Here is a 27,270-nt window from a genome sequence, read left to right as displayed (position 1 = left end):
GATGTACATCACATGGACCTGATTTTGTCCCCAGGTCTCCATGATGTGAGTGTGTACAGATTTTAGTCCCCAGAATGTGCTAAATATCCGCCCACACAGGACATTCAAGGACAGTCACCATGGCAACCACAGAAGCAAATTTATTAAATGTGTGAAACTTGAAGACAGACAAGATTTTACTTGAATCACCTTAGCCGATGTCTGCACACTACAGCATGATTGTGAAGGAGAGGGCAATCAGAAATCATTTGAATGTTTAAACAAAACTAGGTTACGTGTGGAGACTTAGGAGGATGTAAATTGTTTCAGTGTGTTAAATAAGGCCTTGAGGAAGACTTGAATTATGATGCTGCTCTACAGTGTCATCTTGTGGTCGTGAAGTATAATGTGAACGTACTGCTACAATACAATGTGTAGTTATTTATGATTATGGCGGCATCTGATGGGAAACAAGTATATTGCAAACAAAAAAACAAACAAAACAAAAACAACAAAACAAACAAGCAAAAAAACCTAACAAAAACCCATCTTTGTTGGTATTTGAGTCAGGTAATAGCCTGCAAATTCATTGGCACAATTTATGTCATGATGTGTATGGCCTCTGAATGTGCATGTTGAACCAATTTTCTTTTCTAGATCTACGCTATACTTGGAAGTGCATTGCAATACTATAGAAACCGTGCAGAAATGAGAACAAGTTATTTGTAACAGAGATGTTTATTTAGACAACTGAATGCATGCCAGAAAGTACTGTTACAGTAGTGGTAACTTTTAGCTCTCTCATTTGTCAAACAGGAGAGGATTGAAACAGGACTACGTACATATCTGCACTAATTTATTGCACTGGCACACGTGTTGTTTGTAATGTGCTAGGAGAGAGGAAGACCAGCAGAGGGCGCTGCTGTATCATGGCGGACCATTCAACTTTGGCTGGAGTGTTGTTATTATCACTGTTTTGGCAAAAGGACAAAAGTATTTCACACCTTGGTTTAAGGGAACTTCACCTTTCACACAAAACACTAAGAGACACTAAAAAGATGCATTTACTGTAGGTAGCATTCACATGCAGAATAACATGTCTTCTCCTCAGACTAGATTTTACATTTTCTCCACTATCACAGAGATTCACAGCTAATCTTTTATCAGGTTGGGATTTATTTTACACTCGATGGCAACTTGACAACTGAAAGATGTAAGAAAATGAAATAAAACAAACTTGTGCTTATTGTTGTGGGACCTAGAAAATGTGTGGCTTTTGAGTCAAGCCACTTGTGCATTTCTCATTCATTATACAGTATCTACAAAAAGGATTCCAGTTTCAGTTTGTTGGTCCACCCCACAGTTCATGGCTGTTGATGCCATTGTTTTGTCTTTATACTAATGAGGCAAAAATATCAAAAATAAATGTAACCCTTTCACATAACTATGAGCAATAAATAATAGTAATCAAGTGACGTTCTTGTGCTGTATAGGTACTGTATATACACAACGATACATCTGCATTATGTATGCACACAAATAACAGGGTTTCAGCATTTAGCCATGAACCATATGGAATCTATATTCTAGAAATCCCAGAGAAAACAATGACACAATAAGTTACATGGAAACCGTATAAGAGCACAATGAGATTATGATGTATGTCTTGTCTGACATTCAAAGCACTGGTTTTGAAGGGAAAGTAAATATAAAAGAATTTAAGTTACATTTGGCAGGGCGTAAAAAACCTCTAATGTCAATAAAATACCTAGCTTATTAAACATTGATTGACAATGACATGCACAATGCGTTTCTTGCCTCATGTCGAGTATAATAAAGCATTGTCCTAACACAGTGGCTGACTTGTGTGAATGATGCTTCAGTATAACAGCCACTGATGGCAACCCCTTATCAACCAGTAAGGGCGTAATCGTTGCTCTCACTTTAAATGTTTCCAGGAAAGAATCTGTCCTTTCTGACAGTTCTCCAAAATATTCCATTCCATGTATTTATCAGTTCACATGCGCTAGTGAAAGGGCACAATGTACAGGTGCACAAGTCTGTAAGACTGTCCCCTTTATACTGTCTCTTCACAGGACGTCCAACACTTTAGTCTGACCCAGTTCATTTTGTAGCTTATTTACAGTAGCCCAAAGGCTGCCTGACCACATCTTAAGCAGTCATGTCCCCACTCATTTACAGTTAATTCCGGTGGAATTGTCTTTACTTTACTATTGTCCACTTCACAGATTATTTAAGTGAGTTCAGCAGCGTTGTAATGTAATGGACCTAAAACTGCTCTAATGGAGAGGTCACTGGATCATACATTGAATACGACACTATAGAAAGTCTAGATGCTTAGATGCATGGGGCTTGTGCTTATGTCTTTCACTGTTGTGCTTTGTCCTCCTCAAACACTCCTTGGGGGTCTTTGGAGCTCGTGGGTCCTCCTGTTACGTCCCTTCTTGTTCTCTTGCATTCGTCTCCATTTTGCTGCGTGCTGATTGGTCACCCTAGCCGCACCCCCAACAGCTTGGGAGCCAGCATTTTGAGCACCTTGCGGTTTCTGGTTGTTCTTAGATGCTTGGCTGCTGAAGTTTTGTTGTGGTGGGTTGAGGCTCCGCTGTGTCCCTTCCGCTGTTGACACTCCTGTTTGAAGCCATACTCTGCTCTGTGGGGGGGCTCCTTGCTGTTTTTGAGCTTTAGGTGGAACAGATTTTGGCCTTATTAAGGGGTTAGCACCAGCACGGTCAGGTTTGACATTAGGAGTCTTCCCTTTTTTCTGCTTTCGCTCTTTCTTCCAAACTCGGTCGCAAAACTCCTCCACGCTGTTGAGGTCTGGGTGGTCCAGGAGAGAAAGGAAATCCCGATACCACATTCTGTGTTTGGCAGAGGGACCCACACCGGTGCCCACAACAGGGAAACCTGGTAAGATATCACCCAGCTTTTGTGTGGGGATGACCTGAAGATTGAGGCGTATCAGGGGCTGGATAAAGCCGTGCTCTACAGCCTGGCAGTGGTAGGTCCCCACGTCAGACTGGGTCAGAGTGCGGATCAGCAAGCCTTGGTCAGTGCGCAGGATTCTATCATCAAATCTGATCTACAAATAAGAAAAAGATAATTAAATGGTGTATTTTTTAACATTACATTATCATTATTAATAGGAAAAGATGTGCTATTTTTGTGATTTTGTTGCAATGTTAGACTTGTAAAAAATATATATATTTTTAGAGTTTAATTGATTGAGATGAGATAAATAAAACAATCTAAAATTGAAATGAATATAGGGCACTGGGTCAGTTGTTTGTGGAAGGGTATACAGCTGAAATATATATGAAAGACGCCAGGAAAAAAAAAGTTCATTGATTTGCCACCCACTCACTCGTTTCATTAGAGACAGGAGCGGAAATGAAAGGTGCTTACATCATTAGGTCAAAGGCCAATCTAAATATCGGCACCTAAAGGTTATGACCCTAACAGGGCAGAGGCTAAAGAGCGAATTACATTGATAATACAGGAGGATAAATGTGTAGCCGGTGGCAGACTGTTTAAGTATTGACAGAAACTACCTATTAAATGTGAAAAAATTAAGTACACAAAATATAATAATAAAAAAAATGTTTAAAAATGGTTCATTAAAAGAAATACTTGCCTCTATTTTGCGGTCATCATTGAGACGCTGCAATTGCCAGTAAATCAGAGCTCTTTGAGATTTAGGGCTACATTCCAAAAACATGCTGCTATTCTCCACTCCAAATACAGTCCTGTCTTCAATAGTGCCTCCCATCCCATCCATGTCATCTGTCCAAACAGAGAAAAAAAAAAGAATAAATATATACACACACATATATATACACACACTACTGTATATGTAAATGTATGTGATTACTGTGGTTACCATGGTGTTGAAGGTCTGAGCACTGGGACAGAGGGTCACCATTTCTAATATCTTGTCGTCTGGTGCGTCTGAAAATACATTAAAATATTTTATTTATTTTGAGTTGTGGTGTAAAAAATATTCAAGAAAAAATAAGCAAAAATGTAGTAACAATTACAAATGACATTGTTTGAATAAAGTCCATTACATTCAAAGACAGGCGTTGCATGATTTTGTGCCAATACCTGTGCACCACTAGGGGGCAATGTTACACTATGTCTACCCCTCTATTTCTCAGTCTAGCTTAGAGAAATGTTTCTTTCCATCTTCAACCATTACTTATTCAGTGTTTCACATTGGTAGTAATAAAAGAAATCAAACTTTGGCAGATTTGCAAAGCTTTAAAACTGGATATGGGAACACAGTACTTTGAGTGCATTTTGACCATGTACTGCTGCCCTATTACTCATAGTTTGTGGACTTTACTATAGTATTTTTAATGATGGGAAGACATTTTGATGTCCTGGCAAGTGTTTCTCCCATGGACCTGATTGTCACAGTGAAATAAAAGTGTTTGACAAGTGCTATAAAAATCAAAGACTTGTGGACTTTATGTAAGCCAAAGGTGAGGTATGGAAAGGGACAAGCGGTGGGAATAAAAGAGAAAGACTAAGAAGAAACAGATGCAGTTGGGACTATATTGCCTTTACTGTGCCATTCATATATCCCTGAAACATGTTCATTTCCTGGTCAACCGATCTAGTCTTTTTGGCTGTCTGAGCACGTGCAGTACAGAGTTTCTGGTTTTCATTCTGGATAAGAGAGAAATATATTGTCTGTGGTGGATAAAAGAGAGGAGTTGGTCTTGGCCTTAACCATGGGGTGTGCCAACTGCACTCTCTCCCTGTCAGAGTCAAGTATACCACTGGCCTGTTGTGTGTATCATGGAGTGTAAGTGTGTGAGGGCTGTATGGTCAGTAAGTCCCTCCGGATATAGCAGAGGGTAATTTGAGGGTGAACTTGTTCATACCTCCTTGCTGTGGGGTGAAGTGGTCAGACAGCTCCTGTTGGCTGTAATTTACTGTGTATCTCAGTGTGTGTCTTTTGTGTGTGGCGTGCTGGCTGTGGAGAAGCATTCAGATGAACAGCTTTTTGGCAGGAGCTTGAAGCAGGTTTCTGAAGTTGATGCACATTCTCCAAGTACAGTATGTCTTTGAGCACCGCTAATTACTGTATTTTATGCTGGTGTAGGACTGAAGCTCCAAATGTCTTCCATCTATGCAGTATGTGCCTGGCATCTGTGTACTTGTTTGGATTCACAGCCTATTTGAAACTGAGGTCAGAGAATCAAGGTTGTGCACAGTGATGCCCTTGAGCAAAACATTTATAACAGAGCATTAAAGCCAAGAGGAGGCGAATCCAGGTGCACTGATAACTCCCAGGTGTGAGCATATGTGACGTTATAAATACATGGGAGCATGTTGTTGAAAAGAACCATACAACCTTGACAATCCCCTTGTGGATAAATAAAGGTTAGAGCAGAGCTTTTGTTTGGTAAGTCCTCATACCTCTTGGCAGTGGGGAAGTATCTGGAACACTCGGTGCCGTCCCAGGCGCAGTATGGGTCTCTGGCTAGACAGCACTCTGCACAGGCTTTCCCATACACCTCACACCGGTGCAGAGACATCTGCGATACACCCAATGCAGAGCCAAGATACAGCTGTTGCTGTGGGAGCCACAGAGAAATAACAAAGACATAAATATTCACTGCTGAATTAATGTTTGTCGAGCGACTGTGGTTTTACATTTTGATGAGTGTAAGAGCTCCTATAATATCCTATCATATATATCTTATTGTGGTGACATCTCTCTCCAGCTATTGGAATTACAATGTGTAAAACATGCTCTTACCTGCTTTGTTGACAGCTCCATTGCAGTGATGGGAGTGGGTTCCTGTACATAACAAAAACGGATGAGGACTGTGAGGATTTTATGAGTAAATGTTTTACATAGTTTTCAAGGGATGTCATCTTGAATGAGTCACCAGTCCTACCCTAAAAACAGTCATCTCCTCCAGCACAACCTCTTCTAGGTCATGCCAACTTTCCCTAGGGATGGTGACCACCTTCAGCACAGTGCCCCTGTCTATAAGAAATACCATAAATAAATAACACAACCTTAAAAATGTATGGGTATGTATGTTCACTAATCCACTGTACACTTACACACCTGTGCCAATGAACATGACATCATACTGCCCATCTTCAGCCTCCACTCTGTCTACCACCAGCTGAGAGAACTGGTAGTCCACATCTGTCCGCACCATGATGGGACGGCCCCCTATGGGCTGAACGGGGTTATACATGGCTGGGTGACCACGGGCAAAGGTAATGACATCATCTGGTAGATCCTTGGTGGAGTCAAAACCCCCAAAGGTCTTACTGGGACACTAGGATTAAAAAGTATATTGTTAGTTTCCATATATTCCGTATTCATTTGAGACACAGTATATGCAAGATACCAGTGTATGCTTACAGTGCCAGGTCGAGGGTAGGGTACTCTTCCTTGGAATGGTACCCACTGGTAGTTAGGGCCATCTCGGTGGGCATAGGGACCCAGAAAGACCCTCCTGATGTCAGCCATGTTGTACATACACACTGCCGAGCCTTTAAAGATGTTACTGTGGAGATAGAGGAAAGAGAAAGTCTTACATACAGCGAAAACAACCTTACACTATGTTTGGTTTTCCAACAAAAAATAAATAGAACCTAAACTCTTGCTCTTCAGAACATTCTGTACCATTATGATACCTGTCCACAATTTGAGATGAGCACTGTGCTAGATGAAAAAGCTTTCAACAACAAAGAGGTTAGAGATCATTTGGACTGCTGAAATCTAGACTGATGACTCCGATAAACAAAGGGGATTTGTGAATAATCGGTCACACAAGACAGGGATTAGGAACTTGTGAAATCCTGTAGAAAGACAACAAAATGACCCTTCGGCACACAAAGACGCAAAGAGGAGAGGGCTGTGATTATCTAAGTATGGACTGACAGATGGGAACTTCTCTGTGATTGCTCCCAGCCTCCTGAGAACAGACAGGAATGTGGGCACGCCACCAACCAAACAGGACCTGCGCTAGACTGTATTCAAAACACTCTCCAATATTTAACTAGCACTTTGTTTGAGCCAGATGGGTGGATTTCATTTTTAATAGCAGAAAAAAAAGCAGAATGAGGCTAGATCAATCCATCGTGAATAAAAATATCAGTCTTTCCACCAGTCTCTTATTTTAGTCTGCCCCAGGTCATCCATGGTAGACAGTGATACAAGTAGAACAATCTGGGAAGAAAATGTAAGTATTTGCAATTTGATGATTGTACCAACTCAAACTGAATCGAAAGTGGTTTTGATTCAATTGCAATATTGTCCTATTGCCCGATTGAAATAGAGTTTGGAAATTTTACTGGTACAATGCAACATATGTGGTACATAATAATTTGGTAATATTTCAGAGAAGATTTACTTAAGTACTTCATGTCATACAATTTAAATTACAAATGTGATTTTATAATATTTTATATTATATCATCTTTGTAAAAATATGAATTACAAGAAAGGCTGTTTTCAGAATCATACAACATCAGCATTTATGCAGCTCAACAGTGGCCGCCAGCTTTGGTTTTATAAGTATATTTTCCATTCATTTTCCCCATAGACTTTTTGAAAATTTCAAATATTAAGAGTTCAAAGGCATCACAGAGGCTAAGCAGCAAACATGGTAACTGATAACTATGACGTGGTCGTTTTAAGTCCAAAAAGCACATTTTAAATGAAAGATTCGGCGAAATGCTTTAATAATGTGGTGGTTTATAAAGGTTCAAAACAGATATAAAACAGGATTATAGGTCTTGTGGTCATTAGTTACCACATAACTGATTAGCCCTGAGCAAGGTTGCAAATTTTTAATAGTCTTTGGGAAAAATAAATGAGAAAGTAACTTTCAGAATGGGGGGTGGGCAGTCAGTGTTGAGCTCCATTAACCTCTTACTAAGCATTTTCTTTTAAATTTGCACTGAATAATTATGCTGCTTAAAGTCTGATGTCAGATTTCATCTTGACTTCACCAATTAACTTTGCTAGTGAGCCTTACACACATGGTAGTTCGATCAGTTTGCATACAGTATTCAGGAAGCTGTGGGTCTGGTGCAATTTGCAGAGTGCTTTGTCTTGCTAACTGCAATGGGAAGTGGTATTTGACTAATTAGGGATGTGGCTGGCATATATGCAATAAAAGGGGCTCACTAAAGCATGGAAGATGAATGGATTAGCATTTGAAAATGTTAATTACTACAAAATTAAATTAAGTATGGGACCACTGATGTGTGTGGTTGAGAGGAAGGATGCACATTTATATGTGTGAATAATTTAGTCAATGGGAAAAATAAATAGACTTTATACGCACACAATGCCACAATCAAACATTGATCTGTGAGTTGAAGCATCCCCAAGCATCATTAAGCAGGGATATTAAAAGCTAGTCCCTCTAATCTCTTCCCTATTCATCTCCGAAAATCGAGCACTTAGAAAACCAATTAAAGCACTTTTTTCTTCAATACCTCATAATTGAATTTTACAGCCAGCGTGCGAGAGACAAGAACTGCTCCAGACACTTACTACTGTGTGTTCCCTAAAGGCAGAAAATTAGAATGTATGCTTAGTCTAGAATATTAGAATACTCATTGTTATCACTTATTATGATGCTATATTATATTACATTTAGAGATGAATTGTTATATTTAATGTTATTATTTTGTTGTGATGAATAATTAGGATGCTTGAAATGCATGAGGTAAGTAAGGAATAACGCTGGACCATTGCAAACCATTTAAAATTAACTAGTTATATTTGTCACATTTTTAAGACAATTAAAATCAGGAACAGCTCCTTTTACCAATTTGCTTGGTAAATTAATTAAATTTGAACATTTAATTAAAACAAAACAGCCATCACGCTAAACAGTGATGTAAATCCATAATCCATTTTGGCATTGCTTCCTCAGCCCATTGGTGACCTTTCCTGACAACAGATAACAACATTTTTTAATGGCTCTCTGAAACTTTTGCCCAGAAGTGTTTTCCCCTCTGTTCTCCCCTCAGCGCATGCTTGTATAAAACCGCCACACCCAGCCTGTAGCAAAGCCAGCTCAGCCCTGGGGCAGTGGCCTGGGGAAAGACATGCATTCCTGTTGAGTGAATATCGTGTTTCTCTTGCTCTAATCTGATTTCCCTACAAGCCTCTGCTGCCAAGCTTTTCAATAGGGAATGGGACAGGTAGCAGGGAGCAGGGAATCGGCTAAAAGCAATCTCTTATACATGAAAAAGTGGAAACTCAGTGTATTGCGGAGAAAGGGGAGCGCCATAAGACACCTGTAAGTGGATTATAGAGGGGGGATTGCTGTCTGGAAATACGCTTGGTGGTTCGCATCCTGCCGTGTCATTTCAAAATGGTTTAGATGTTTCAGATAAAGGAATGGGATGAAGGAAAAAGAAATCTGAGGCGTGTGTGTTTTTTAGATAGAGCGGAAATAACTTGTCCAGTATGGTTGCTTGCAGAATATATATGCTGATCTCCAAGCAACAAATCAACAAAACAAATATGATATTACCAGCATCTGTCCAAATGAGTATGTGACAAGCTCTGAGAATTTGAACCAGCGCATTTGGAGGTTGTCATCAAAAAGATTAGTTTTGGTTTGTACCTGGAAGTGGTGAACACAGCATAGATGAGTGGGTTCTTGGGGTCCTTGGCACTCATAAGATATACATCCTCTAAAATGACAAAACAAGAATAGAAATGAGGGGATTTTCCTAAACATAAAAATGCACCCATGAAAGGAAAAGACTTACGTAGCTCGTCAAAATGTGTGTCAATGCCGTTGACCCCAGGTACAGAGCACATCAGGCGAGCTTTGAGGAACGTTGTCCATTTGTTGACTAGACTCCTATGGCCGCCCATGTCATTCTGTAACAAAAAATATGTGAATAAAATAGAGATTTTTAACACTTATTATGTTTCTTGTGTGACTTACTCAAGAAACTAAGCTGACTTAATAATTTCGATGACATTAGTAGGTGAAAGTAGAGATCTGCAGAACTCTGATATGCTTAGAGTTATTTTTGATTTCTTATTTCAACACCAACGTGTTTCAACTTGCATCTTCATCAGGGCAGTGCCTCTGATCTCTTCTTTCACCTACTACGTTTATCTCTGAATCGGAATCTCTGAAGAGCACCTGATTATTTCTTACTTAGCGGTGATCCGGCAAGCGCCCCAACTATATATTTTCAATTTAGATGACATATTTGAATTCTGATCTTGTTTGTGAACTTTTATGAACAGTAGTAATTTGTGTTACCTTACACAGTTGTCCTATCCTTGCAATGGTGGCCTTCCCGGTATGCTCTCCATCCATAGCATTCTCTTTGAAAAACAGGAAAATTTTGTCGTCTTCTGGGTTGTCACTCTCAGGGATTAGGTGCACACTAATAAATCTAGGATCTGTAAAAAATAATAAATGTAATCAATTTTAAATACATTTTCTGCCCTGGCTTGCAAATTGAAAAATATAACAACCTAAAGTACCTAACCTATCTAAGCACCGTGTCCCTATGACAATCCTCTCACCCCTATTTGACACCTCCAGATTCAATCCCCCATGATATTCTCCAGTCACGGCTCAGTAATAACTGCCATTTACTTTACACCCTGTTGTTACAGTATCTGACTTTGCCCCGACCAGCCTCTCCAAATCCAAATCCCACATAACCCCTGTCCCCGAACCACATCCTCGCTAACACACATGGCTCTGATTGTCCCAGGACACACTTGAATAAATTTAACTCTACTTTAGGGGGGAAGCAAAGTCCAATATAGGGAACCCTGGTGATGGATGTATCTTATATAGGACAAAAAGGAGGATGAGGTTGTAATCAATGTGGCTGGGGTGATTAAAAAATAAAGATACTTATTTAAATTTATGGTACAATACTTTTGCTCCTACACCACAAAATTCACAACTGCCATTTTCTCTCTAATTATTACATTCATAGAATAATCAAGTGTGTAAATAATACTCCTACCTCTATTATTATCTCTATAGATATAAAAACTAGATTCCCAACCTTCCCAACAAATAATCACATGTATGCTTTATAAAACTCACTGTAAATGGAAACTTGTCACTGCTTAACATTGATACTACTCCTATTAATAGTAACCCTATGATCACATCTATTACCATTCTTAGAGTCACCTTCTAGCAAGATAAAAATAAAAAAATGTCCCAAAATTTACAATGACTGTAACTTCTCTTCACCATATAGAAAATGCCTTTTAATAAGCATATCTAGTTAATCTGCCAGTAAGTTAAAGAGATACACGTAGTACGATGTTACTGCTCAAGCCCATTAGGATATAAAGTGACTGTGAAAGAGGCGAGTGTGGCCAAAGTGGACAGCAGATTTATGCGTGTTGTGTGAGTGTGAGAGCTCTGGTATGAATAATGTGTACCCCACACACACACTGTAGTCCTCTATTGTGAATACGTCCTTACTACACCATGATGAAGTGTACTGTGCGAGCACTAGCATAAAAACAACATGCTGTCAGCACCCGCAGAGGTCATGCTATTCATTATATGTAACAGCTAACACAAACAACATTATTCAGCCCTGGTTTGGTCCGACCTCCAGTTTAAGGCAAGACGCTGCAGCTGAAATATTTTAGCATTTTAGGCCAGTTTAAGCCTCCTTTTTCATTTATAATCATGAGGTACCATGCATTTCAACTCCAAAAACAATATAAAATGTTTAAGTATGTAAGTTTTATTTCATTTAACCTGGTCTAGTAGCATCACCTGCTACTCACCGGGTGAGGAAATCTGCACACAATGTCCTCAAACCCAGGCAGACTAGCCTCTAATCCTTCCTTTTAGAACCCTTTACTGTGACCCCACTTTTCTCCCCTGTGTAATGAATACCATAACCTTTCTGATAATGTCTCAATAGAATATCTCCATTCCGGTAATCCGCAATTACAATCCCCTCTTTTGTGGAGAATTTTGCTTTGTGTGCACGGATACAACCTCCGATTGTTTAACCCAGGTGAAAGATCGATAGGGGATTAACATCATAACAATAGTTTCATCTTCAAAACTAGCTTTTTATGGGGATTTCACAGTAATCAGCACTGCTTAACTTTGTATATGTTTTTGATGAGGATGCATGGGGAAAGAGGTGGTCCAGGAATCCGACTCGGCTATAGGAGAATGCATCTGAGAGTGGATTAGCTGTGTGGGAATGTCGGAAAAAGGATGGTACAATTTGAGGGAAAAGTCTACTTCTTAACTGATCCTTTGTAGCTCTAAGTTCAGGGCAGTGCCGACAGATAGCAATGAAGACTGAGAAGCTGATAGCTGGCTTAATCTAACCAGCACAGACAAATCCATAGGCCTTTGTGAATAGGCTGTTATATCTGATGTCTGTTCATGAATGGAAATGATGGCCTGAGAAAGGATTTAAAACTCATGTCTGGTCAATGCATCAAAGTGGTAATTTCCCCAACAAAATGGGAGGTTCCATAGAGTTGTCTAGATCATGTGTTTTTCCATAAGTAATTGAGATTACTTGTGTATAGTCTTTGGAGACAAAAGTAGTTATCAATTATTTTTATATCCCATGCATTTTTATAAGAGAGCCAACCATTAATAACAAGCGATGTAGGTTTGTAGTTAAAAAATGGTTAATTAGCCTAATTGAATATGACCTTTGTTACTATTAGTGAGCAGTTTTGTTTTATTTGACCACATAATTTCCCCATTAAAGTATAATACAAATTTTTGCCAAAACAACACAAAGAAATAACTTACCATTCAGCCATCTTGAATCGTGCTGCTCTGTTCTGATTGGATGGTGGTCTCCCAGAGTACGGAAAATGGCGAAGTCCCTTCCCATAAAATCTGCAGATGTGCCAGAGTACAGCTCACCATCTGCCAAACAGAGAAGTTAGAAACCATTTGTTATTGCTCTAACCGCATGTTTCCTGGAACTAATCAGGCAGATCAAACTCACCGATCAGCAAAGAGGCGGACAGCATCTTGGGGTCATAGGGGCTTTTCCCGCGGCCGTTCTCAAAATGCTGGGTCATTCGAAAGATGTTGTCCTGGTGCAGAAAGGGTCAAAGTTCAAAGAGAGGCTATTTTGAAGTGTGAACACCATTTATTCAGAAAGTAATGCCCATTCAAGCTATATCTATAAAGTAATATTGATTAAAATAAACCAAACTAAATATAAATTTTTCTTTGGAGAAAAAACCCAGACATCATTTGTACAACTTTCTCTCTTGTGAGCCCATAAAGTAGAGTTAACAGATACAGGCCTAAGGTGCTTTTTTCCCCCACAGCGTTTTAAATCCACAATAATAAAAATTAATTAGACTCAATTCGGACCGCTTCATTTGAATCAAATCTTATATAAAATGGCACTGAACTCATGTGGTGACTTTTATTCAGAATAGCTGCATGGTGCTGTCTCTGTCTCTTCTCTTCACTGTCATTCTGCAGAACCCATGCTGTTACATTGATTAACCTGCAGACCTTTTATCAACATGACTGATTAAACTTTAAAGTGAACACAAAGAGAAGACATTGATGCCAAGACAGATCAATGAGCAAAAAGAACAGACGCATGAGGGTGCATTGTTGTAGAAAATACAATAATTGGAAATGTCTATATACTATTATGAAACAACACTGCAGGATTCAAACTAAAATTCTAATGCTTATACAACATTAAATAAGTAGTAATGTATGTGTACGAAAACCTACAAATTTGGAAAATAAATCCCTTTACAAAGATTCAGGTCATGTCATGCAATGGTCTAGTTTAAATCATTTAAATTTGATAGTTCACAAGTATTTTCCATTTGACTGATATATCTTGTAATAGAAAGTTGACATAGTTTTTTGTATATAGCAGGTACGTGTATAGCAGAATCCTTTAAATCCTTTGAAAACTGAACAGTGATATGGATAAAAAAAAAACATTTAACAATATTCCTATGACCTATTTAAGTCTCCCAGAATTTTGTTTTAAAACAAATATGAAAACTTAAAATATTTTCTTTATAAGCACTGAATAAACTACATTTTACACAGAGTCTTGAGCACAGCAGTGTATATAAATGATTAAACCAGGTAAAGAGTAACACATGGAGCGAGTGTGAACTGTGTCTCACCTCTGCCCTTTTGCCCATCTCCAGAAAAGAACAAATGGGATGAAAGGCCCCTGTGCCGCAGATGTACAAGTGTGTCTGGTTGTACGGTTGTAGCACTCGGATAAAGTTGGAACACTCTTTCTGGAAAATAAAACAACATTTTAGTATAATTTTATAGGTGTGAATTACAGCTGCTGAACACATTTAAATCCACGTGGATTACCTCCCTCTATTTATCTAGTAACGCATACTGTTGAATTTATTACAATGGCATGCACCATCCAGTTATTTTTCATAAGTCTTTGCAAATATTATTATGTATATAATTCTCCAAAGTTCAGTACTCGCACTCAGGCCATAATGTTTAAATCAAATTTAAATGCCTTGAGAAAATTACATTGACTATTTTAATATGCACGTAGCTCTAGATAAAGAAATAATCAAAAGCAGAAAATTATACACATTCATAATTCTGCAGGTATTACACTTAAGCTGGGACTTTCCACTTGCATAAGGTTCACAATGGAGCCTCTTTTAAAGGAAACCCAACCTGTATGTGAAACCTATATACCTCACATCTTTAATGATCCACATGTTAGAATTTACTGAAGCTATTTGGGTTGGCGCGGCGGCACATGTTGCTATAGTCCCAGTGGTGTGAGACTGTTTATTAAAGTGCTAATCAACAGGATTGGTTAATGTGGGCGGCTTCTTAGCAGCTCAGAGGAACTGATTTGGGCACATGTGTTTAAGAGATTAGGCTGGGGTTTGGCTAATTATAAATACATCCTTGATATCCATCTAACAAATAAGTGCACACTAGCTTGGGGATTTGGGAGTGCAGACGACATCTAAATTATCCTCTTCTTTGTGCCACATGTATCTCCTTAAGTTACAAAAACTTCCCACATTTTGTTTTGAAGACACAGTTAGGCTCTTCATGTGACATATAGTGTAAATGGATAAAAGTCTTGACATTTTCCAGAGCTAAAACTAAATTAACTTTTGGAACTCTGCTATTTTTCTTCTCCAAAACTTGATGTGCCTGTTTCTTTTCATGCTTAGGATCAAATGTATTTTTCCTCTGTAATTATTTAGAGCTGAACTATCTTGGGATTATGAAAGTATTTACACCTTTAAATGTGTGGGATATATTTACCCACTGCTGCAACAAAGTGATGCCTATCCAAGCCAGTCCGGAGCTGGGTAGTTAGTAAAAGATTGAATGAATTGCACTTCATCTTGTGGCTAACCCCAAGTTCACTAATGATTTTACCCTGAGTGTTTCTAATCTCCAACAGCAGTGCACGTCCTCCCCAAGTCACTCTCACATCTATTATATACATTTCATCAACTGTTTAGTGTTTGACCTGGCTGTCTTCAGGTCAGCAGTTTAAGTATGTGTAGCACTATGTGGTTTACTTTACTCATATTCAGCTTTTTATTTATATTGAGATTTTTTTCTGAAAATATACATTTTTAAAACATTATTATTTAGGGCATTAGAATGAATCACTGTTGTGTACACATAAAAGTATAAATCATCACTCAACCACCTTCCAACTACTATGTTTACTATATTAAGTTATATTAATTTGAAGTAGCAGGACATTTTGAGGAAAATCTTCCAGTTATGACAAAAACAAATTATTGATTAAAAATCTAACAGGTGAAATCCTCCAGTGACATTGGACTCTTTGGAATCCACATTTATATGCTAAGCCACTATCTGCAACATCGTGGGCCATGTTACGCGCTTGTGTTGCCAATTGAGTGATACAGCCATCAGGCATTTTTGGAGAGAGGCAGCTGTTACATTTGTTCTGTGGTGGACTGTAAATTGTGGTTTTGGAGAAATGCACCACTTTGAGAGCACTCACCAAATGCTCTGGTAATGTCCTAATCAAGGCACTCCGACTCGGCTGCTCTCACTGCCTCATTTTCAAGAGTAAACATTTTCACACATCACGCAAATACCTCATCACTGCGTTTTGTGAGATTTGGCACCCGCTTCGCACTGAATGGCTTGTGTGGCTGCGACTTAGATGTGAATGTACAACCCAAAATGCTGGGTTAGTGGAATCCTTGGGATATTTGGAAGTATGTAATTCAAGATAATCCTTAAATACCATTTGCCCATTGCATTCGGCACCCAACCAGCCACTAAATTAAAATCAGATATGAACCAAATGGTAACAATATGATAACACTTATAATAGTTCTGAGCACACAAACAAAGCCTAATGACATATTGTGGGTGCAGTATAGAATAACACATGTGTTCTAACAGTGTGGGGAGATAAGAGAAATTCAAACAATTCCCCCACATAGTAAATATGCAGACTGGGCTTTGGGCACACTGTAAAAAAACACACTCCAAGGGAAATAAAATAAATATTATCATGTATGTAACTGACCACAAATAATATATTCTTCATAACAGTGTAGTGTAATTGTCATGTGTGATGTTATGACTAAATGTAGTCACCGTGAGGGCAGACTTACCCCTAAATCTTTTCCTGCCCACTTGCACTCATCCCGTTTTGAGGGGGTGGCCGGCCACGCAATCTGTGCAAAAAGGACAGAGACAAAATCACACCCAGCAGGAGGTGAAGAGAAGCTATTTAAATCAATGGCCAATTACATCTATTACAGTGTATCCTGTTCTAACTATATTCAGTGTTTGTATTAGTGAATTCACTGTTCGCAAATGTTCAAATTCTCAATCAAAAAGTAAATCTCCCTTTTACAGTTCCTTTCTTGAGCATATGGTTGCACTTTGTTCTATGAGGGATAGGATTGGTTGTCAAATAAATAATGGCTTAGTGTTGTCCTAAAGGCAGATCCATCTGTAGCCCCTGGTGTCAGAGTATAAACACACATGGAGCATGACGGTGCTGTGTGAGGAAATGATTATATCCTCTATATCCAGAAAGGAGTCGCCTTTGGCCACACATGTGGACCGGCTCAGGCACTTTATGAATATACATGTCCACAGAGTGGGTTTGAAAAGGACCATAGTTCAAACATATAAGCACTGATTCATTGTCTGTAATGGTTAACTACATTTCTTCAAGAAAGATACATTGGCCAGCAATTACTGGCTGCACAAGCAGTACTTTTTGAACCTAAAAAAGAAAAATAAAACTCCACGGGAAAATATCTCCAGAGACAGTGACGGGGAATCCAAGAGTCCTGTAGGACTGCCCCTGTGTATAGCCTGCAGGCTGAGCGTGTGTCTGTCTGTGAGAGCCCCAATCAGATAAAAGAGCAGCTAACCTAGTCCAGGTGCTGTAATGGAATTATGGACAGCCCTGTCTGGAACAGACAGAGAGAGAGAGAGAGGATGAACAGAGCAGGGAAAGAAAGAGTTATGGTCTCCAGAGGCAGCAGACAGAGAGAGGTGAAGTGATGACAAAATACAGAGTGCAGGGGAATCCTTACCATTCGGTGGTCTCTGTTAATGTTCACAAGGTCAAAAGAGAAGATGTGGTCCTCTGCACCCACCAATAACCTCCCTCGCTCCTCATCCAGTAGAAATGCATCGTAGCTCGAACTGTTGGCTAGGCCATTGAAGGTTACAAGATTACTAGACTCCAACATCTCTGCAAAGAAAACAAAGAAAGCACAATTAAAATAACCATTTTATTTCCTTAAATGTAACTGTATTTTTTATTTGCTGCTGCCGCTTGGCCAGGACTCCCTTGAAAAAGAGGTTTTTCATCTCAATGGGACCTTCCTGGTTAAAGAAAGGTTAAATAAATAAATAAATAACATCTTATCTATATACAGTGGGGCAAAAAATATTTATTTAGCCACCAATTGTGCAAGTTCTCCCACTTGAAAAAATAAGAGAGGCCTGTAATTTTCATCATAGATACACTTCAACTGTGAGAGACAGAATGAGGAGAAAGAATTCTGGTTCTCATGTATATAATTGACAACAAGTAATATATTCTTCATAACAGTGTAGTGTAATTTTCAGGTGTAATGTTCAGGTGTGAGGCTCCTCTGTCCTCCACACGTTACCTGTATTAATGGCACCTGTTTGAACTTGTTATCAGTATAAAAGACACCTGTCCACAACCTCAAACAGTCACTCCACTATGGCCAAGGCCAAAGAGCTGTAAAAGGACACCAGAAACAAACTTGTAGACCTGCACCAGGCTGGGAAGACTTAAGATGCAATAGGTAAGCAGCTTGGTGTGGGAGCAATTATTAGAAAATGGAAGACATAGAAGACCACTGATAATCTCCCTCGATTTGGAGCTCCAAGCAAGATCTCACCCCGTGGGGTTAAAATGATCACAACAACGGTGAGCAAAAAATCCAAGAACCACACGGGGGGACCTAGAGAATGACCTGCAAAGAGCTGGGACCAAAGTAAAAAACACATTATACCACCAGGGACTCAAATCCTGCAGTGCCAGAGGTGTCCCTCTGCTTAAGCCAGTACATGTCCAGGCCCATCTGAAATTTGCTGGAGAGTATTTACATCCAGAAGAGGATTGGGAGAATGTCATATGGTCAGATGAAACCAAAATAGAACTTTCTGGTAAAAACTGAAGTTGTCATGGTTGGAGAAGAAAGAATGCTGATTTGCATCCAAAAAACACCCTACCTACTGTAAACCATGAGGGTGGAAACATCATACTTTGCCATGCATGCCAAACACACTGCCCAGGCAACAAAGGAATGGTTTCGTAAGAAGCATTTAAAGGTCCTGGAGTGGCCTAGCCAGTCTCCAGATCTTAACCCCATAGAAAATCTTTGGAGGGAGTTGAAAGTCCGTGTTGCCCATCGACAGCCCCAAAACATCACTGCTCTAGAGGAGATCTGCATGAAGGAATGGGACAAACTACCAGGAACAGTGTGTGAAAACCTTGTGGAGACTTATAGAAAAATTTTACCCCCTGTCAATGCCAACAAAGGCTTTATAACAAAGTATTGAGATGAACTTTTGTTATTGACCGAATACTTATTTTCCACCGTAATTCGTAAATAGATTATTCAAAAATCAGACAATGTGATTTTCTGGATTTTCTAACTTAAAAGACAAGAAAGACCTCTAATTTTCATCATAGCTGTTCTTCAACTATGAGATGTTGAATGAAAAAAAAAATCCAGAAAATCACATTGTCTGATTTTGAAAGAATTTATTTTTATTCAAAGTGAAAACAGCATGTCCCAGTCAGAGACGACACAATTCAGACTGTTGAGCCGTGTGATTGTTTAAATAATTCATCTGGTGGGCCACACACATAGTGTATGTGAGTTCAAGTGGGTGTATGTGGCATTTAGCTGTAGAGGCCTTATTATGTAAATTAACTTTTAGAAGAGGGTGATTGCACATGTATCTCACTACATTGTTCTGGTCAGGTGCACCATATGTTCAAAGGACATGGACTACAACACTCAAGCTAAAATGAAATCTCTGTAGTAATAATTATAATTAGGTTAATGTTTAGTTACCCAGTTAATTAAATCAGTACAATATGTATTATATAAGTAAAGTATGTAATAAGCAAACTTGAAAGCCCACATTTGTTTGTTTATTTCACAATACTCATCAATGTAGACTCTGACTAAAATGATATATGAGTTAACTGCTTAGGTTGTTCAGTGCTGCTCTAAACCGGATTTACATAAATATTTTCCATGATGAAATAAACAACAGTGATGAGGTGTATAGTGGGTCATCAATTGAATTCACAACTTTAATCAACCCAAAACCCATCTGGTTCATTGAAGAAAAAACATGTGCTTTATATTATCACCACAGGTACGAGCCTTTAATGCATCACTTTTACTTTCACACAACATCATTCATCATCATCAGTGTCACCAGCATAGACCCTCACCAAACCTGGAGACACATCCCACCCCCTGACAACATGTAACTACACTGTACATACACAGGCATTCTAGTGGTCTGCCCTCCCAGCGGAGCTCTGATTGACGGGCTGCTATAGGAGCCATCTGTGCCCACTCGCAGCATGTGTGTAAGATCTTGGACATCTGTGTCTACATAAAAGAAGGGATTGAGAGAAGGAAGTAGTGTACGGAAAGAAAGAGAAACAGAGAGGGAGAGAGGGGCTAGAGGGGAGTGGTTGTCACCTAATAAAGACAGTCACAGCTCATCTGCGTCAGGTCTGTTTCGGGACATGTGTTTGGGAAAATGGAAAAGGTGGGTGTGGGCCTGGTGGAGGTCTTTAGAGGAGCTCAGAGTATGGGTGCATTGTAGCGCAGATGGGCCAAGCCGGCATGCATGGGTGTGAGAGAGTGGAGGTATTTCTGCTCCTGCTGGTCAGGCCAACACCCTGGCAGCAGCACAAAGGATATATGCTGCTAAAGGACGGATTACTAGACGAAAATAGAACTGCTTCACTTAAACGCCAATGATACAAATGCTTCTTAAGAACACTCAAGACAAGTAACCCCCAACGTGTAAAATTATTGGGTTATTTATCAGGTTTAGTGATGGGGAAATACTACTACAGGGGAGTACACTTGGACAGTGGATTGGTAGTCACAACAATGCCGTTTTGTGGGACATTTATAAGATGAGAAAGTAATAAAAAAATGGCTGCAGTTTCTCTTTTAATAAACAATATTTCAAGCACACATTAACTGACTCCTCGATGCAATATAATTCTTAGTGAAGCCGATCAACAATCAAATCAAAACAATCAAACTAAAATAAACTCTATACTATATCAATTTTTCTCTTTTTTTGAAATATGAACAGGAGATTTGACAAATAAAATGTTGTTACTTGTATTTGTAGGGCTTACACCTCATGAATAATCGCATTTTGAATAAGTAGCTTAAAACAATAGCACCATACAATCTTGGGCACTATATTTTAACCGGGGCATTATGAAAGAACGTAACAGCAGAAACCCGAGGACCAAAGGATAAAAAATCCAGACCAATAAAATCATACACTTTCTCTCTCGGATTTATGAAGCGATCGTTTCCCTCTCTTAGTTGCTCCTTTGGCACTGTGCATGTAACTGTATCATCTAATGATGAGATCTAAACTCTAAAGCAGAGAACACTGGAGCCTCAGAGGTCGGTCACGAAAGGCTCCCTAAGTTTGGGCCAAAAGAACAAAAATACACATGCATTTTTCAACACATGCCGACCCTGAGTTCACCAGTACAAATACACACACAACAGCTTTATCTCAGAAAAAATCAGCCGCAATTTGGATTTAACGGAACTGGGGCAGGAGTACCTAAGGACCTCCAATCTAAACACAGGGTAGAAACTAGAGCAATGAATATCCACGGTAGACTGAGTTAGCATGGAAAGACAAAAACAGCAGCCACACCTCTATTGTGACATACATATATTAATATTGACCTATATGTTTACAGCGCATCCATTCTGCCTCGACATGCCCACAAGAAACAACAGTTGTAATCCAATCACTGGTTTTGCTTAGACAGCACCATCCAGGGAACATTGCCCCACTCAGCAACTTCTACCTTTAACACACAAAAAACACACACTTACACACAAGTAGTGAGAATATACATATCGAGTTTACATGCTTCTTGAGGACATAACATTGACTTACATTCATTTTCTGAAGACTAACCCAAACCTTAACCATAATGGTTTCCTGTGAATTAATGGTTGGTTACCTGCTTGTCTTTTATTGACTGTTTCATTGATTTTTTAGCTGATGGTTAAAACAACAATGTTCTGAAGCCCTGCAAGGGGATTGGTGTTGCCATTTTTGGGCTCTACAGAAATAATTTGAATTTAATTATTATTTGCCTAACCTTAACCTAAACCCTATCCATAACCCCCATACCCATATCTTAATTTAAACCTTATTTCTGTGCCTATAAGAGTGGCAGATCGCTATGAATTTAGTGATTTTCAGAATCAGAATCAGAATCCTTTTATTGCCATCGTTTGTGAACACAGTTCACAAACTAGGAACTTACTTCAGTGATAAAGTGCAACATAAAACACACTGAATAAATACAAATACAAATAAGGGCATGCATGAAGTTAAAAAAGATATGCTTAAAAAATAAAATAAAATACTTAAAGGTAGAAAATATATACAACAGCAGCATCAGAACAACAGTGCAAACATGACTTATTAAAGTGACCCATGTTATAAAGTGTCCAGTTTTGTGCAAATATTATAAAGTGTTCATGAGGTCCCCACATTATAGAAAAATACCCAACCATGCATTCCCCTCACTGTTTGCACATAAAACACAAATAAAAACTATGCATTGTGTATGGATGATGCTGTGACCTGTCTTTTATAGCCAGTTCTTTCCCACTTCTCTTGTTACTCATGAAGCCTGCAGTTTTTCACTCAGACAGTGCATACATGCAGGTGGGCTAAACAAACACCATTAAATATGGCTGTCAAAAGTACACACAAATGCAAATATGTACACACACCTGTGTCTGTATGTCCAACCTCTTTGTTCAATTCACTCTCAATACCATAGTACAGCACTGCATTTCAGAAACCAGTATAAAACCAGCTATTACACAGTGCACTAAAAATTCCTTTTCACAATTTACAACAGAGTACTCTTGAAAAAATCATCACATTGTTGAATTCAGACTCAAGCTCACAATTTCATTTTTTGACTGACAATACAAAAATATAATACAAATCACTGAGCACTAGAGTGAGGACTTGTGAAAAAGTGAGAAGTTGTAAACTGACAGCCAAGTTTTAGTTTTAACAATTGTGCATGACAGAGTAAATGTATCTCTAAACAATAAACATAATAATTCATGTGTCATTATATGTTTATCATATGACATAATGCCTTGCAGTTATTCTAAATGTTACTCATGATTTGTTCCATTATGTATGTATATAACCAACAAAAGAGCTTGTGCAATATTCCCATGTGACCATCTGAAACTGCACTTAATCCATTCACATAAATGATAATGCGTCTCTCTATCAAACTTCATTATGCAAAACAACCTGGCTCTTGTCTTTTAAAAGCTGCTGTATTAAAACAGAAGAATCACATTTAAATTTCAAGTGCATTTGTCTGTGAAGCACTCTCCAGCCCCCTCCTCCAGCAGACAGGCAGTTAGACGCCCCCACATGCAGCTATAGCAGTGGAGTGATGAGTGCTCATAAAGGGAAGGCGACAGGGCATTAAATGATGTTTATCTGACTGTGTACGTTCAGTGGGAAATGTCTGTTTGAGTGACACCAAACATAAAAAGCATGTCTGATAGAGGAAAATACACAGCTGCCTTTTATTCACTTGTTCACTCATGTTTATGCTTCTAGATGCATTTGTAGAATGCAAGATTTATATAGGTAACAAAACGATAGAAGGTACAATGGTAAATAGTGATCAATGACTTTCTGTTGGCTGGTTGGCTTTCTTGTTAAGCTCTAGAGTTATGAATTGGAGCTATACAAAAATAAATAGATTTGAAATACATTAATTAAGAAATCTTTGTAAATAAGGATAGACACATATCTTATTAATTCATCTCCTAGGACTAAGGACTGACTATACAATTTAAACAGAAATGCAGTATAAATAGCATTGTTCGCTAATAATGCCACAACAGATAATGATTTGAATCAGATAAAGAGAAACAAGATTTATAAAAAGACTGACAAAATAAGTAGAAATTAATGTCACTCGAAACTACAATACACAATAGTTACATAGAAAGCTATATAGGTTTGTAAGAGCAGATTTGTATACCATTCACAATAAGATAGGAAAATAGAAAACACAAGTTAAAATCATCCCACACACCGAAACTCCATTGACAGCCTTAAATGCGTGGGTCTGAAGAATTACTTGTGTTTATCTTTCAAACACGAAGTAAGTCATAGAGCACAGTAATATCTGCAGTGGTTTGGTTTGGCATGTTGCTCGTCCAGACTTCCCTAACTCTCCATCGAGTTCGCTCTTTATTCTCTGTGTGTGGTGTGGCTCATATTTAGCTGCTCTTACGGGGGCCTTTGCCACAAAACACAGGTGTCTTTAAAGAGACGAGACGCAGCCAATGGAAATTTGCTGAGGGCTTTACTTAACAAAGCATTCAAATATTATCCTAAGCTTCAGGGATATCCACGCATACCTCCAAAGTTCACCTCCGCACCCTATTTGCCCCCGCTCTTTTCTTTCTCTCTAAGCACAGTAGCAGGTGTGGGCCGGTTTCCATGACAACGGTCCCCATAAAACAACCCAAGTCGATGGATTTCTCATTCAGATGAAACTGAGTGACAGTCCTGGGCAATGTGGCTGTCCGGACATGTGTGTATGTTGGAAATTTTTAATAAAGATGGTGTGGGTGGAGAATGAAAGATGATTAATAACTTTTTTGGCAATGGAAGTTTTAAGGTCATACATTTGTTGTATTTTACTTTTTTAATTTTACTTTCTGAACATAAAGGCATAGTACTAAAGGTGAATATGTATGGATGTAACAGAAGTAGAATTCAGTGGGGGAAGAAATACTCAAATAAAAGTATCACATGAAAAATTCTACTCAAGTAAAAGTATTAAGTATTAAAAAAGGATTTCAAGATTAAAAAGTAAAAGTATTTCATGCAGATTTTGAGATATTATACATCTTCAAATGTAGTGATTTTGATAAAGATTTGTACTGCATTTTGTTCAACAGAAACAACTGAATCGATCGTTTCTTCTTCCTGCTTTTATATGTGTATATTTTAGTTTCCTTAAATTATGAGCATGTTAAAAATAACTCCTCAACCTTTTCTGCAGGTCTCAGACAATAATAAAAAAAAATTCTTACTTTTCAGTCCAGTCCAAAGATGTAGTGGAGTAGAAAGTACAGATACCTACTGTCAAATGTAGTGAAGTAAAAGTAAAATGTATCCACTTAACTATGACGCTATACTTAAGTATAGTACAGATACCTACATTTTTTTACGCACGTACAGTACTTTACTATTTTTACTTTGTTATGTTCCACCACTGGTAGAATTAAAAAAACAACTTTGATATTAGTGGTGGTCATAGAGCTCTTATTATGATTTAAATAAAGACTACTTATATACACTGTCTGATTAAGAAGGCCACTTTTTATTTAGTCCAATACTGATTACAATATTGACAAAAAACTTGAAGTCGCAGAGACTCTAGTAAAATAATTATAGATGTTATAGTTTTTGCTGATTTTGTTGAAGTAGGCCTTTCCCAACAACACATTTTGAGGTGCGATATATTGCTGGAGTAAAAATAGATGATAAACCCTAACATAAAACAGAAATATCCACAAAAAGTGTTCTAAATATACACTATTGTTAAAACATGTGAGCTGCAATAAATAAATAACCAAATGCGACCATTAAGTAGTTAGTTTGGATCTATAATGAGTCATAGACGTTCATAATTCGACCCTATACAGCTCAAATCTCATCGTAAAACAGAAAAATAACCAACATATCCACACCAGTACAAAGAAAAAGTACCCATGAAAAATACTGACCCCCAAAAATGCCTCATCTGTCATAAGCAGATATCGTATTTATTGTGACCGGCCTATGTTGAATTCATATTACATTTCATACACTTCTGAATGCATACTACCCCAAAAACACATAAAACAGTATGTAGTCTTAAATATTTAGCTATGTTCCTATAACCTATGTTCATTCCGAACCGTAAAAGCAAAGGTTTGTACAATTTTCCAGTATCAACAGCGCTTCTCTTTATAGTCTATTGTATTTTATCACAAATTCATATTTTGTCGCTTAAATTTCCCCAGCTGAATAATGGTGCTCTGTTCCAAACCACATAAATCTTTGTATATGACTACGCTTTAAGGAAGTGATGAATTTGACCACGCAGCCCCATTCGTCTTATTTAAGCCGACTGCTCGATTTCCCTGTCACCACAAAGGCATTCCTGTTTCCCCGAGAGAACCAAAGCCAGTAAGTGTAGAAGGACATCGAGTATAAGAGCCGTATACTGGGAGAGTTGACATAAGAAAAAAAAGCAGAGGCCAGAGCATAGAGACGGGAAGTAAAACTTAAACTAATGACAGCAAATAAAAGTACAGAACATGAATGCAGTGTATTTAAAAATCCCATACAACTTAAGCTTGGTGGGATATGGAACCGTTTCATTAGTGAGTGTCTCCTCCTGTCATTGGCCGACTGGACCGCACAGACCACAGACGGCTCGGGGCCTGGCCATGCCCACCACAGCAAACCCACTCACACACCACTAAATACTCCAACTGCTATAACAAGGCTGCTCCGGCTCTCCGCTTCACATTTCATTTAGGAAAAACCCACACAGTCTTGGCCGAGCTTGCAAATGCACACTGACATTTGAATGGAAATAGTAAGATTGTTTCTTAAATTGCATAAAACATAATTCCATCATAATTTAAAACAACCAGATACCAAAATGTGTGCACACTTAGGCCTGTCACGGTAACACATTTTGAAGTGCGATATATTGCTAAAGTAGAAGATAAACGATAATATTAAAACTAATTTATGCCACTGACGCAATAACTCAAGAGCACATTTGAACCACAATAAACAAAACCTCAGCTTCAATAAATAAATAGCAGCTTTTTGGTTCTTAGTTTGTACTTGTAATGAGATAAAGTTATTAATTCAATCTTTTACGGCTTAAATCTTATCTTATAGCCAAAAAATAACCAAAAATGTCCCAGTAGTGCAAAGAAAAAGTACACACAATAAATACTGACACCCAAATATATTGTTCCAGCTTTCATATATTGAACGATAAGTTGATATAGTAATGGTTATGACAGGCCTAGCCACACTCGCATAATATGAAACAATTTTGAAAAAGCAAATTAATGCAGCATAATAAAAATAAGCATCATTTATGTCAGAAAGAAAAGAAAAGTTGCTATTAGGGATGTCACAATATCAAACTGTTGTGGTACGGTTACACATAATTATTAACAATTATGAGTTAACAACATTCTTTCATTTACATAGTCTAATAGCTCACCATTCCTCTTGTCTGTGACCGGCTTTGTGAAATCTGAAAATCTGTTATTATTTTTGCTTCTAAAATGATCATGATACATTTTTTTTCCGTTTAATTGTTACAATTTTGATCTACATAATCATGATTATCAAATAACTGCAT

General features: G+C 38.3%; 1 protein-coding gene across 1 annotated transcript in view; it reads right to left on the bottom strand.

Moving 5' to 3' along the window:
* Nucleotides 1-704: 704 nt before the first annotated feature.
* sema3aa (sema domain, immunoglobulin domain (Ig), short basic domain, secreted, (semaphorin) 3Aa) overlaps nt 705-27,270 on the bottom strand; it is a 34,668-nt gene continuing 8,102 nt past the window's right edge. The window contains exons 2-17 of the mRNA XM_033989643.2: nt 17,579-17,739; nt 16,640-16,702; nt 14,156-14,275; nt 12,991-13,081; nt 12,789-12,908; nt 10,278-10,420; nt 9,769-9,883; nt 9,621-9,690; nt 6,392-6,536; nt 6,086-6,305; nt 5,910-6,001; nt 5,768-5,809; nt 5,425-5,582; nt 3,878-3,945; nt 3,632-3,780; nt 705-3,079 (exon numbers count right to left, since the gene is read on the bottom strand). Of these exons, the coding sequence (XP_033845534.1) occupies nt 2,390-3,079; nt 3,632-3,780; nt 3,878-3,945; nt 5,425-5,582; nt 5,768-5,809; nt 5,910-6,001; nt 6,086-6,305; nt 6,392-6,536; nt 9,621-9,690; nt 9,769-9,883; nt 10,278-10,420; nt 12,789-12,908; nt 12,991-13,081; nt 14,156-14,275; nt 16,640-16,702; nt 17,579-17,739 (2,447 nt within the window). The 3' untranslated portion in view covers nt 705-2,389. The remainder of the gene's footprint in view (nt 3,080-3,631; nt 3,781-3,877; nt 3,946-5,424; nt 5,583-5,767; nt 5,810-5,909; nt 6,002-6,085; nt 6,306-6,391; nt 6,537-9,620; nt 9,691-9,768; nt 9,884-10,277; nt 10,421-12,788; nt 12,909-12,990; nt 13,082-14,155; nt 14,276-16,639; nt 16,703-17,578; nt 17,740-27,270) is intronic.

Source organism: Periophthalmus magnuspinnatus, chromosome 23 (assembly GCF_009829125.3).
Source record: "Periophthalmus magnuspinnatus isolate fPerMag1 chromosome 23, fPerMag1.2.pri, whole genome shotgun sequence".
Lineage (NCBI taxonomy): Eukaryota > Metazoa > Chordata > Actinopteri > Gobiiformes > Gobiidae > Periophthalmus > Periophthalmus magnuspinnatus.
The sequence above is the reverse complement of the archived record's forward strand: the minus strand, read 5'-3'. Positions and strand labels throughout refer to the sequence as shown.